This window comes from Cyphomyrmex costatus, unplaced genomic scaffold, assembly GCF_001594065.2.
Source record: "Cyphomyrmex costatus isolate MS0001 unplaced genomic scaffold, Ccosl1.0 scaffold733, whole genome shotgun sequence".
Lineage (NCBI taxonomy): Eukaryota > Metazoa > Arthropoda > Insecta > Hymenoptera > Formicidae > Cyphomyrmex > Cyphomyrmex costatus.
In genome coordinates, this window is record NW_017280304.1 from 763 (window position 1) to 15,377 (window position 14,615).

The 14,615-nt window shown below is 30.2% G+C and overlaps 3 protein-coding genes across 3 annotated transcripts in view; 1 reads left to right on the forward strand and 2 right to left on the reverse strand.

Moving 5' to 3' along the window:
• Positions 1 to 621: 621 nt before the first annotated feature.
• LOC108780768 (activating signal cointegrator 1 complex subunit 2) lies at positions 622 to 6,009 on the forward strand. The gene is made up of 14 exons (XM_018548581.1): positions 622 to 907; positions 1,006 to 1,083; positions 1,590 to 1,750; positions 1,977 to 2,361; positions 2,633 to 2,847; positions 3,052 to 3,237; positions 3,322 to 3,477; positions 3,732 to 3,825; positions 3,904 to 4,077; positions 4,224 to 4,346; positions 4,422 to 4,552; positions 4,630 to 4,828; positions 4,907 to 5,078; positions 5,796 to 6,009. The coding sequence occupies exons 1-14, from the start codon at positions 893 to 895 to the stop codon at positions 5,930 to 5,932; spliced, it is 2,226 nt and encodes a 741-aa protein (XP_018404083.1). The 5' UTR covers positions 622 to 892; the 3' UTR covers positions 5,933 to 6,009.
• A 263-nt stretch (positions 6,010 to 6,272) lies between these two features.
• On the reverse strand, positions 6,273 to 7,986 carry LOC108780775 (bridging integrator 3). Its single transcript, XM_018548588.1, has 4 exons — positions 7,928 to 7,986; positions 7,722 to 7,829; positions 7,392 to 7,566; positions 6,273 to 6,851 (listed from the first exon to the last, which is right to left on the reverse strand). The coding sequence occupies exons 1-4, from the start codon at positions 7,933 to 7,935 to the stop codon at positions 6,342 to 6,344; spliced, it is 801 nt and encodes a 266-aa protein (XP_018404090.1). The 5' UTR covers positions 7,936 to 7,986; the 3' UTR covers positions 6,273 to 6,341.
• Positions 7,987 to 12,387: 4,401 nt separating this feature from the next.
• The window catches only part of LOC108780760 (zinc finger protein 41-like), a 5,919-nt gene continuing 3,691 nt past the window's right edge, over positions 12,388 to 14,615 (reverse strand). The window contains exon 4 of the mRNA XM_018548566.1: positions 12,388 to 13,382. Coding sequence (XP_018404068.1) covers positions 12,388 to 13,382 — 995 coding nt within the window. The remainder of the gene's footprint in view (positions 13,383 to 14,615) is intronic.

Consider the following 14,615-nt stretch of genomic DNA (forward strand, 5'->3'; position numbering starts at 1 on the left):
AAATGTAAAAAATATATACATTTATTATATAAATATTAATAAGAATAAAAGAATTTTTAATAATATTAGACAAATTGTCTTAAGATAGTTTCTGAGCATTGTGTTAACTAATGTTATTAACATTATTTAAGAATGCATTATTTTAGATTGAGAAACGGTATATTTCTCTATCTTAAATAATGCAAACTTAAATAATGTTAATAACATTAGTTAACACATCGCTCAGGAACTTACTATTATAACCAGTTATATTCATATTGTTATGCGCGTATAGATTTGAATATCCCCACTACTGGTCACTTGACCCTTTTCGTTCCAATTTTTCTACCTCAGAGGCATTTTTTTTTAAATCATGGACATAGGGAAGATTCGAACCAAAAATCTTGGACATTACCGACACGATCTTGGACATTGGCTACATAGTTCAACGTCCACGTTTTGTGGACATAAGTGGCGTTTCAAAATAAAGTAACAGCTAAATCCCGGGTATGGCCGCTCTCAGGCTTCTCTCTGCTTCTATCACTATACTGTGCTTCTATCTTGGAAGAAGGGGCGATAAACTCCCTAGCGCCACCTGGCTTGTGGCACCAAAATTGGAAGTACACCAACTTCCGTCGCCCCTAAACGGAGTTTGTTCCCCCCGTTCCCCCTGAGCTGACTCAACAGTTGAGTGAGCGTTCGCTGTTTTCAGTATTTTTCAGTTGTTTTACGTCCCAATTCCCGTTCGACGATTCACTACTAAACGCTTCATTCTAAACTTGCTTTTTCTAATTTTGTGCCGACCTCTTTTTACTATCGCATCTGTCAAGACTTCTACCACATCGATTTCTCTTCTGTCGAACTATAAATCGGCAGCAAACGAAATTGTTTTTACTACAAACAATGCAAAATCATGAAGTTCTACGAGGTAATTAATTTCTTCGGTGTATTAGTAATTTTTAGGATACATAATTTGTGTAATTCAGCGACTATAATCTATAAAACGATTCTTTGCTATTAAACCAGAATCCAGATTGCATGCCTTTGGAGGAACTGCAGCTGAATATTAAGAATGACGGGGTGATTGTTGTGGTAACTGCACTAGTACGTTAATTTTTTAATCTTAACTTTGTAGCAATTCCTAGATCCATTTAGGTAATCTAATATGTGTTTATTATACTTAAAGCAAGGTTATGTGTTTACGAGTACAATATGACACATATTACATGCATATTAACATATTATAGATTTATTTTCTATAGCTAAATTACAATATACACCTTTGAAACTTGAAGTCAAACAAATGCTTGATATTTGACAAAAATGAGAAAATTCTAATGTAGGAATAAAAAAACAGATCTAAGACTTGTTTTTTTTCTCAAAGAAAGTTGTAAATTGATACACACTGATGCACAAATTGGACTCCAACTTATTGCATCATATTTATTTCCATTTAACAGTTGAAGTGAAACAAATATGATGCAATAAGTTGGAATTCAATTTTTATATCAGTATATAACAGTTTAGAACTTTTCTAATAAATGCATATATGTAAGCCAGATATTATTCAATGTTTAAATTCCTGTATATTGTTTAATATCAAATTTTAGAATATGAAGTGGGCAGATAAGCGTTATTTCCTACGTTACATAGCACCAGAGATATATAATGAAGATGGATCAGAAATTATGGGTGCTAAGGATCATTGGATGGAAGTTGTGAGTTACATAATTGAAGATCTGAACTGGTTACTGACTCTTCCATTTTATCGGTACAGTAATATTTTTAATAATTTCACTATATATACACTATATATACTTTACTATATATACAATACTCGATTTGGTCTTTTCAATTGAACTTTTTGCACTATAATTTCTTCCTTTTTTTAATTAGAAAAAAACAAAAGATAAATAATATATGAAGTTCAACTGAAAAGAACAAATCTATAGTTAATGGTATGTTCAATTATTACAAGTAATTTTTTTTTTATTTAGATTCTGGTCCAATATTATATATAATTCGTCAATTATGGATATGTTAGTTTCTTTTTTACAAGAAGCTCCACCTTTCTATACTTTGGAAAGTTTTCCTGCTGAACCAAAAATGCTTGAGGCATTAGAAAATCTTCGTTACAACGTACTTATTGTTTTTGCGCGTCTCTGCACGAACAAGCAGAGTCCAGCAGAATACATGAACCGTCCATTTCTTGGGAAGTTATTGTATGAGTATTACATATTTACGATACCAATTATATTTGATCTGTGTCAACTGTATGGTAGAGAAAGTACCAAAGTAGTAGAGAAAATTGTAGATAGCATATTTAGTCTACAGCCTATGTACAATGATGACCTTCAAAAATCCTTACCATGTCTAATAAAGGTGACGTATATTGTTTAATCGTGATAAAGAAAACAATTTTTTGTATCTTACATTTCGATTACTGGTTCTATTTATATCAGTCACAAATATGAATTGATATAATTAATTCTTTTCTAAATTAATTATTCTTAAAAATCAAATCCTGTGTGATTAACAGTCATTGTTGATCAAAAGTAGAAACTTGTAGATTATTAAGAAATTGTGAATTATAGATTAAAAAATTTATAATTTTTGTTTCAATTGAATTAATCAATCATCTTTGCTATCATAGGCTCTCGAAAATGTTGAACGAAGATTTGAGAATTGTCCAAATAATTCTACTGAAGTAGTGGCGCTTTCAGAGAGAGGCGGCTCCATTGAGATGACATTATATAATTTAGAGGATTTGATAATCTATATTCTAGATATATCATCAACTCTTACTATATTGTTAAAAGTTCATCATCCAGTGATTGCCATGTTTCACAAAGATGACTTCATAAACAAGTGACTCAAAGACTATTTTATAATTAGTGTCTAATCTAATTAATCTAACATTATTTTTTGCAACATTCATATTTTATTAAATTAGTTCTTTTATTCAATAGTTTTCATTATATTGAAATTTTTTTTATTTGTGAACATATATATTTTGCTCAAATACACAATATATTTTTATTTTGGTACCACTATATTGTTTCTGTTTGCTAGGATAGTTTCAATATATGGGAATACAATACCTGAAATGTATAAAAAATTAGACAAGTTAGCATATAGCGAAGAAAATATGCCAAAGTATATCGAATTGAAGCATCGTCTCGATGTAACCAGAGTTGAAATGTTAAGCCTTTATCGAATTATTATCTATGAACCCATATTACAAATTCAAGAAAAAATGTAAGTATACGAAATGACCATTTTATGATAAAAATAATATCTTGATTAAAATATTTAATTTACTTACTGATGTTACATTTACAGAAACATAACAACGGAAAACGAGATAAGAAATTGCATAGATAAATATTTGGATTCATTAATAAGTGCTATCTCTGAAAAAGAATTCATTATAGACTATCATCAGTTTTACCCAGTTGACGTCGATATTCAAATTATAACTAAACTTTATCCTGAAATGTATCCTTTTTTAAAGAGAGATTATAATATTATATTGGGTGCCTTCTCTCTCTCTCTCTCCAACAAGCGACACAGATGACATGGTGTGACACAGTGTATCAGTATGTCTTTGTTGTTCGCCAATGTTAAACAAGGATGAGATGATTACTGTGTTGTACTGTGTCGCTTGTTGGAAGGTACATATTATTATTATATAAATATAGACATATACACAGTTTTAAATCTTAGTTTTCTTTACATATCCTAATATTCAGTGATACAATAAAAAGCAACTACATATTACAGTCATTGCATGCATCGATTGGAGATACCAAGATGTTAGCTAATGCATCACTCAATTATACAAATGTAACAACAAACTTGCAAAAATATATATATGTATAGATTTATTTAAAAAAGCTTATATCATTATTTATTACATTATAGATAGCTGTTGCGGGATGTAGCGGTATTCAAAGCAACCAACAAAAAGAACATTCCAGTGATGTGAATTATATAAACAATGAGATAGATTCTGGTTCAAAAGATCCTGACAACATAATGTCTCTTATCTCCGAAGTAAAAGAAATTTTATGTGACTATGGTGAAGGTTTTATTCAGGTAAGACTTTTGTTACATATTTAGTTTATTTAATTAATTTATCATTAAAAATAATGGATTAAAAGTAAAGCATTGATTATTAATACTAAATTCGCTAAAATGATTGAGAAGTGTTTTCATAAATTTGTGCAATCTAAAACTTTCAGTTTTGTTTAAAGTATTATAACTATAACATTGAATCTGTGGTAAATGCAGTTCTGAACAATGGATTACCACATGATTTAAAACAATATGATAAGACATTACCATATATACCACCTGATCCAATGGTAAGTAATAAAATAATTTCTTTGCTATGATAAGTTAAAATGGCGAAAATTAATCTATGTTGTATATGTTTTTAGGAAACATCGGCTGTTATGGATCTGGCTACTGCAAATCTAGCCAATGATTTTCAAGAGTTGAATGTTTCCTACAACGATAAATTTGAAGTCTCGACAGAGCAATTTACAGACATGTCAGATGTAAGAAAAAAGTAAGTCATTGTAATGGTGCAAAATTTGCACGTATTAATTTTGATTTTGTTAAAATTAAAATACATCTTTTTCCTAGGAAAAATAAATACAGAAATGCAAATGAAATGTTAAATGATAAATCTGCAATTAGAGAAGCGAGGAAAATCTATGAAAAATACAGCATTGTTACTGATGAATACGATGATGAATATGATGACACGTATGACAGTCATGACATTCGTGGTAGTGCACAGGATGATTCTACAGAGATAGATGCAAGGTCTTTCATTCCAAGGGTTAGTTCAAATATTCTTTATTTTTATAATATAATTGTACATGAATTTAATTTTCTATGCAACAAATTTGTTTCGTAGGTATTTCAGACATACAATAAAAATAATGCTAGCTCCGAGGATGATACAGAGATAGAAGACGAGAAACCTGTACAAAACAGTGATCATTTTGTACAAAATCCAGCAGAATTACGTGCTAGAGCTGAACAGCGAAAACAATCAAGAGAAGACAAGAATGCACACAATGTAAACGGTAAATTACAAATTTATTTGTGTAAATTTCCTTAAAAAGATGCTGGAGTGACCAAATTATTAACATTACAGTCGTGTAAAAAAAAATCTCCGAATTGACTAAACAGAATCAAAAATCCTTTTACAGGATTGAAGTAGACGCAAAATTAGGAGATGCTGTAGTGGCTATGCCTTTAGTATAATATAAAGTGATTAAAACTTTATACTAAAATCGATAAAAAGTTAAATAAACTAACTTTTTTCGATTTTATAGTTATAGTTTTATATATAACTAAATGTTTTATAAATAAATGAATATGCATATATATATATATATATATATATATATATATATGCATATTCATTTAGTTAAAAAAAAACACGTAATGACACAAAATACACAAAACGAACAATTTTACTTTAATTCGACAAATATACAAAATTGTTGTTTCAACTTATAGAAATGTATCATTTATATATATAATACATATGTTCAATGAAATATTGATTACATTTCAGAATAGCATTTCCGAAATGTAATATTAATTGTATAGTAATTAATTACGTATAATAATTATATTTAATTAGATTCTTAGCGAATATTTATAATTGCATTTTTTTCTTGTTTGGTTTACTTTCTTGTATGTCAAATCGAAAATTTCTATGTATTTGGCGATCCAATACTATTGAGTAGTGTCCCAAATAATTCAAATTATTGATTTCCAATTTTTTCTTTAAGGAAAATCCAAAAATCATAAGCAAGATAAAAACGGATCAGTTTACAAGAGGAAAAATGTATACAAGGCTACACATGGCAATCATAATCGACGAGTAGGTGCAGAGATAAAAAGAAAACAAGGAATGATTCCATCTTAAAGCAGCACATTTTCACAGATCTTATGATGTACATACTGCCAAACAATAAATATATTTACTTAGCTATTTAATCATTCCACAAAAATAAACATTTTTATCATTTTTGACGAAACGCCAAAAATTACGTGAATTCTTCGCAATATATTAGAATAAATTATCAGATTTAGATTTTTAATTGTAATTTAACTCTTATTTGCCCTGTTTAACGTATCAATTATTATTATATAAAAGAGTCCTTGAAATCTTCAATTTATTTGTTTATTATTTTTATTTATTCGTTTGATTATTCTGAGTTAAAAGCGAATAAATACTTCCACATCTTTATTTGAAAATAATTTTATAAAAAATATGTATATGTATGTATATTACAAGTGTTTCAAAAATTTTTAGAGGAATGTGTTGTACTTGTTCAGTGATTCTTTACTATAGTTAACGCTCGCAATCTATTTAATTCAATATTTATAACTCGCTGATGTTCCTCCTCAGGTACTATTGTGCTCGATGTGAATTCGAAAGAATATTGAATAGGCATTAATTGTGTATACAACTGTGTCCCATGTCCGTAATAATTCAATTGTATCATAATTACAGCGTGAATGCTCGGATTGATGTACTCCAATCTTTTTCCAAGAAACGTTGGTAATTCCGTGAGTAATTGAGCGTGTATAGTTTTCAACTCTTTAGCGGCTGCCTCCTCTGCTCGTCGTTCTCTCTCTAGCTTCGCGATGTGATTCGCAGTTCTATCTTTCTTCTCTTGTAATTTTTTTACACGATTATACACATATTTCCACGTGGTTACTAGATCCTCACGCTTTGCTACTGCTGCAGCGATAGTAATAAATTCATTTCTGAACTTTTTCAAGGGTTCTATAAACGTCTTGTGGCATAAGCTGCTGATTTCTTGAACGTTCTTTCCTACCTAATAACGAAATGCAGCGTGAATTACAATATTAGCAGAATATTTATTTTTTGCAATTCTTGAAAATTTTCTTTGCATTAAACTTTAAAGCAAGATGTTTACTGAAATTTCATAAAGAATTCCTTTAGAAATTTCTAGATAAAAAATTTTTAATACAACTTTGAAACTTGGAAGTATAAGCAATGTAAATTATATATTAAAATAATAAAATTTATCATAAGACAGATTTCACGAGACTATCTACCATTTTTTTAAATTGGAACCATTAAAGCTAATTGGAACAAAGAAACAAAATTTAAATTTAAAAGTACAATTTAAAATTTCAAAAATTTCCCTGAGTTCAATAAAATTCAATGAAAAAATCCACGATTTTTATCAAATATTAAAGAAAAATCTGAAAATTCCAGATAGTAAATACTGTAAATAGGAATAATCGTATTACTGAAGAAAACTTTCAATTGTTATAAAACAGATTCTGCTGAATACAATCAATATCTTGAGGGAGAAGATCAATGTCACATCTATAAAGTATTGACTTACTTGAGTAGCGACAGAATAATACTCTTCCACTATTCTTCTACATTCATTGTTATTCTGTGCCAGCCCACAATTGATCAGATTTGTACTTAATCGTTGATCAGCCCTGTCCAGATTTGTTAAAGCTCCTATATATTTCTTCATTTCCTTGGTTAATTTTCTTATTGCACTTTCCACACTTAAAAAGAAAATTAATATATTGTAATATCTTTTCAAATATTTTTTTTTAAGTACAAATGCAAAATCTAGTTCATATAAACTAAATTATAATAAAGAAGCAAACTTTCATTGCACAAAACAAACATAGATATATAATATATCAAATATATATACTAAATGAGCTTTTGAACAACAACATCCAATTCTTTATCTTCTGCGTAAGACAAAAGTGGTGGTGCAGAAGTCGGTCTCTGGGTCAAGTAGTTCTTCTTTAAAGGATTCCTGCAATGTATATACATACCTTATATATGTAAATTTGCTATTTAAAACATTAGAGAATATTATAAATATTCAACATATATTTTGAGAAATAAACTTACCACGTCATATTCAATAATAAATACTGATCAGCAAATGTAAGTATCAACAATCGTTTACATATATGTACATGAATGATTTTAAAGCTTAGACAACAATTTTGCAAAGTGCTTTTGTAATCATATTTGCTATCTTCATTCGTATCTTATGACTATCTGACAACTCATGAATACAAGAGTAAACATATCTTTGACAAAATCATGCGTTGTATGATTATAAAAAAATATTATATACCCTTCAGTCTTCTTTAAAATTTGATCTCCCCACACGAAAATGATATTTTTAATTAGTATGCGATAAGAGATAGCGAATGTCACTTTTTATTTTATCCATTGTTTAGAAGCACTTAACGTGTACCGCGCATGCGTTTCTATAACGAGTCCCATCTGTCTCGTCTCGTTTGAGAGATAAATCAGCAGCGCTAGTTAACGATAGCAACAATCATCGATAAAATGTTTAGAGAATCCCGGCCCAGTTAAATCTATTGTTCGGGATAAACCTTTGATTATATTTTAACATGTGGACAAGAAAAATGAAGAAAAGATTGCTCGAATGTGATTATGCAAACGTCAAAGTTATATATGTGTATGTTAACACATTCTTCGTAGCTGCACCATGTTGTTCTTTTTGCACTCGAAATTAAATAAACGAAATTAATTTGAAGTTAACATACAAGAAAAAGCTATACAAAAAATTCAACTGCATCTCGCGTGTAATGGATGTAATCATTAAATGGATTTTTCAATCCAAGCATAATAAAATTGTACATTACGAAATTCTTCTTTTAATAATTGGATATATCATTCACCAGTCACGAGGCTGCACACTGCAGCACACACTTTTGCATGACGTATAATATATGACGCATAAGAGAATCTACAAATCATGATCTTTCTTTTCCTCCCACTTTACGAAAGAGAAGCATTTTGATTTGTTGATTCTCTTATGCATTATGCGTCATGCAAAATGTATGCTGCGGCCAATACCGCTCATTGCAGAATCCGGTGCATAAAGTTTTCTAGTCAAATAATATTTAATAGCTCCAGGGGGTCTATTTTTAAAAAGAAACTTATACAAAAGTCTAAGGAAATATTACAGTATACGGCTGCTTTCCAGCTACGACACAAGTAGACACTGTGTAACACAGTGAATCATTGCATCCTTGTTGTTTGCCTACGTTAAACGAGGATGAAACGATTCTCTGTGTTACACAGTGTCTGATTCTGTCCTTACTGGAAAGCACCTGTTACGTATACTATAGTATTTTCCTAGTTTTTCGTATACGTTATTTCTTTTCAGGAATAGAGCTCCAGGCACTTGAGCGCACGCTTGGGCTATACCTTACATGTTAAAAGCTGCAACTTTGAAAATTAATAACTCGAATTCGGTATACCGCTAAATTTTCTGAATTTTGGGGGATATATCGATAATGATATTAATAGTAGTTGAAATGTAGTTGAAATTTTAAGCATTTTGTATAGAAATCGATTAACCGGTGAACATCCTTAAGCTATAGCCACACAACTTGCATAATCGCAAAAACGCATTTTCATCGATAAAAACGCGCTTTTGGGTCTGCGCACAATGGAGGAACAAATATTAGATATTAAAATATTAACCTATCAGAATCGTGTATTCCGGTGTAACTGGTATCTGATAGGTTAATATTTTAATATCTAATATCTGTTCCTCCATTGTGCGCAGCCTTTATCTCTGAAATTCTAAAGTATACGTGACGTAACTGTAGCATGTTAGAGCGCTAACATCGTTGTTCTGAATACGGGCCCTAGAAAACAAGTTCTTCTATTGGATATCGTACCGTCATACATCGGATGTCATACGCAGTGTGAATCGCACATAAAACAAGTAATTTAATATTTGAGAAGGTTCCGATTGCCTACAATCCCGATTGCATACATTGTTCGCTGATTGGTCAATTTAAAAATAATATAACCTCATTGGTAAAGCAGAGAAAAGTTACTAGGCACCGGCCAATGTGAGTGGTGTATGTAATCAAGATTGTAGACAAATGGGGTCCTTCCTTTATATTCGGTGTAATCTTGATGATGATTTTCTCGCTGCGTGTTTACTTTGTGAGTTGCCTTTTATTTTATTATTATTTATTTATTTGGTAGGTATGTCAATATTATCTTATAAAATAATTTATTATTTATTTTTCGTTTCTTTTATAATAACAACTTTTATTGCAACAATTTTTCTACACCTAAAGATTAAAAAACTTTAAAGAGAGCGTTAGTGCCATATATAAGGAGTGGAGAGTGATAGTGTAACGTACGTAGATGTATGTTTGGATAATTAATTTGTATCATTCTCTCTCTCTCTCTCTCTCTCTCTCTCACTCACCCATTCACTCACTCACAGTGAGTAGGCTGCTAAAACCTGTCTACCCACAAAAGTATTAAAACCTTTTGTGATCGGCTCAATATTCACTTATAGAACGCGCGTGGATACTCTTACAACTTTTATTACATCTAAATATATTTTTTTTTATTTCATGATATAAAAGTTATGTATTATACATATATTAATTGATATCCATCCATTCTCTATACTTGGTTAATTTTTTAAAATAATTACTGTGCTTACAAGAGAATTTAATTAGAATTTTTTAATTTGATTTACTTATTATAATATATACAAAACTAATAAAAATTTGGTTCTATTCGAAAAACAATAATTTCATAAAATGAGCATAATATCACACACAGGTTCTTATTTGTGATAAATTATTATAAAATAAATGATTTATTCATATCTCAATACCATAAAATCTATATAATATTATATAGATTTTATGGTATTGACATGAATAAATTATTTACTTTATAATAATTTATCACAAATAAGAACCTGTGTGTTGTATTATGCTCATTTTATGAAATTATTCTTATTATAATAGTTTGAGATAAAAAGAGGTGGTCATTATTTATACTAGGACTGTAGTATGAAATAAACAAATAAAAAAAATTTAACGTAATATGAATAAAATTATAAATATATTATATATATATACGTACTATATATAATTTCTTTATTGATATTAAAATAACATTTTTTATTTGCCTATTACAGTTTTATTTCAATAATCGTTTTTACATGATTGTACACTTTATATAAAAGTAGCAGAATAGGTAATTTTGATTTTTATTTCATGATTTATCTCATTTGAGTGTATCACACACGCACACGTATATGCATACAATAAGAAAATTAAAAAATCATGGTAATTTGTAAAAATTAAATTACAAACGTTAAATTTCTTTATTTAAAAAAAATATATAATAAGATGCATTTTAAATATAAATTTTTGGAGATTTATCAAAATTATCTTAAAACTATTAATAGAGTTTTGTAGTATAAATACTCGCTTTCAATGGTGATTTTTAGGAATTTCTAAAAATATGGGATGTTACTTTAAATATATATAAATATGAATACAAAATATTAGCTTTATTTGTTTACCCATTTTTATAAATTTAATTCCCAAAATTTACCCTTGAAAACGGATATTCATGCTAGGAAACCTTTTTTTAACTATTACGCATGATAATATTAGGAGTATAAATAAGTTTCCGCCGTTTGATAAAAGATGGCGCCACCAGTATGTTATGGTTAAAATTGTAAAAATTGAATGTAAAATGACTGTAATTCTTCTGTAGGCCAATAAACTACATTATCTATCTAAAATTGTGTGCTGTAAAACGTCATATCGTAAGGTTGGACATCTGGCAACAACATAATCTTGAAATATTTTGTATCAGCATTATATCTTTTTTTCGTGTAAAAATGTCGAGTTTTTTTTTTTAGCAGAATAAGCGTCGTTTGCGGAAGCTTATTTAATTTGAAGAAATCTGTAGCTGAGGCGTATCGATTGCTTGTAGAAGCATATGATGGTGAGGCTGCCTTAAGTGAGAGAAATTGCAGTGAGTGATTTCAAAAGTTTAAGAACGATGAATTTGACGTCGAAGACAAAGAACATAGTTTCGACGTTTTTTGTTTTTTCGACGTGGAATCCACCAATTACCAGAAAAATGGGAAAAAGTAGTGGCTAACGATGAACAATACTTCCAGGAAGTAAGATATAAGGATACTCCACTCCGTAAAATAAAAGTGGACCCATTTTAGGTTTCGAGTTCAGTTTCCGATTCTGATGAGTGCGAGTAAGAGAAATGATCATTTCTCTTACTCGCATTCATTATGCGCAGCACTACTAAGTTCACGAGCGTTGCGAGTATCGAGAATCGGAAACTGAACTCGAAACCTAAAATGGGTCCATGTTTTGTAGACTGGCGAAGTGGCGAGACTGAGTGGAGTCTCCTTATATCTTCCTTCATGAATACTTCGAATAAAACATTAGGTACCATTCTTTCACAATAAATGCCCAATTTTTTATGAAAAAACGGCGGAAACTTATTTATACACCTAATATTATTTTGGTATTTTATATGAAATAGAAATTATAACTTTGTGTGTATTTTTGGGTAGGAGTTGGCAAGCTGCAGACATTTAATTGTTGAGCCTCAGATTGCGCATCACTGTGATGCTTCTCCGTCTTCTTCAATTCACTATGGTTAACTTTTAAATGTTTGTTCAAATAATGTTGTTGAGAAAACGTCTTCAGACAAACTTCACATACATGTGGTCGGATACCAATGTGAGTAAGCAAATGCTGGTTTAGCAATGACTTAGTGTTAAAGATCTCTGAACAGTAGTTGCATGTGAACGGGTTGCCCTCATGCAGCATCATATGCTGTTGCAAGCTCTGTTTGTATACAAAATGGTAACAGATGTCACATTGAAACAGCTGCATTGTCTTATGCTCCAAATTCTCGTGCTTCTTCCATTCTTCAATGGAGCTAAACTTGTTACTGCAATGCTGACAAGCATAATACATTTCATTCGCCATTGTATGTATTTTCTTGTGTCTTTGCAGCTGACTCATCCGTATGAACTCCTTCTGACATATCGAGCACGAGAACCGTTTCTTCTTTAAATGTGTGTATAGATGCTTGTGCAAATCCGATAGAATGAAAAAGCGTTTCTTGCAGTTACTGCACTCGTATTGGCGATTGCGATGGACGCGCTGAATGTGCAACACTAGCATTTCATACAGAAGAAATGCATAATCACAATGATCGCATTCATAGATTTTGAACCTGTCCTTAGTATTCACTTTTTGTTCACTCTGGCTACCTGCGTCCTGATCCTCTTTGTAAAGATGCTTGCTAATCTTGTTCCTCTCTTTTTCGTTTTGTTGTTCTCTTCCTATCTCATTTTCTCTAATCTCATACTCCCTTCTGTTGTTGTCGTTAACACACTGCTTTTCTAAACTCTTGTTCTCTCTTGATTCAACGGGTCTATTTTCGCCAATTTCCGTCGGCGATTTGTCCAAGAAGTTTTTCGGCAAGTTTCCAGACATAGAAGATACTGGTGTTTCTACGAATTAATAGCGTAAAGTTATAAAAAGTTGAATATATATGACGAACAAAAGTAATGTAATTTCTAATAACACTATTAAAATATAGAAACGTATTTGCTTAATGACATACTATCTCGTTAAAAAATTGATCGGAATCGATAGCATGGTTGGGAACGATAAACAATCAACCGTTATTAATCATAGTTATGTAAATGAACAAAAGAATATCGTAAATCTATGAGAGTTATTATTTATCGTTTTCTTTTATGCACAATAAATAATAAATTTTCAATTGTATTAGGAGATTGCATTAAAAGCAATTGATGATCGTTTTTGCAACAAATTATCATTCAAATGCACCAATTGTTGTCGATATTGCGCTCCAGTTTTTACATATTGTTTCGAATAGAGCAGATTCATCATAAGTTTCCGCAAGCAATCGATGAGTTTTAGCTGCACTTTTTTTTCAAATCAAAATACTGTAGAAGTACACATCGAAAAAACAACTTATCCCGTTCAATTTTAATTCAATTATAGAAAAGCACATGTGTAAATAAGGATGGCGACTGAATTTTAGTGGGAAATGTTCATACTTCAAAATCACATAAGTAACAGATGTCTCTGACCGCAGTATGAGTCATCTAAACGTAAACAGCGACTTTTAATGCAATCCCCTAATAATAATATGATGAGAAACGACAGAGAATTTGGGTATGTTAAGTTAGCACCCCAACTATAGTACTCAGGAGTTCTGATTAGAGTTTCCACTTTCTTTTGACGAGACGAAGAGTTCCCTATAGTTAATAACAAAAGAGTTCCGCACAAAAAAATATTTTTTTTACATTTTTTTTAAATGGGGTGCTAACTTTTTATCGAATTCCGAGGTGGAATAGTTCTGAGCGGCTTAATAGCTTCAATTTGCGATTGCCTAGAGTTCCTGATATGTAAAAAAAATTTTCGAATATTAAAAAAAAAACTAAAAATTTTAAAAAAATTAATTTTTAGATACAATAGTTCTGATGATAATTTCTGCTTCTTGTTGACGATACGAAGAGTTCTTTATGATTTTTAATGACATATGCGCTTAATAATCATTTTTTAATAATTTTTTAAAAATGGGGTGCTAACTTTTTAACGAAATTCAAGGTCGCATAGTTCTGATCAGCTTAACAGAAGTATTTTGTGAATACCTAGAGTTCTTGATACATAAAAAACATTTTTGAAGAATAATAAAGTTTAAAAAAAATAGT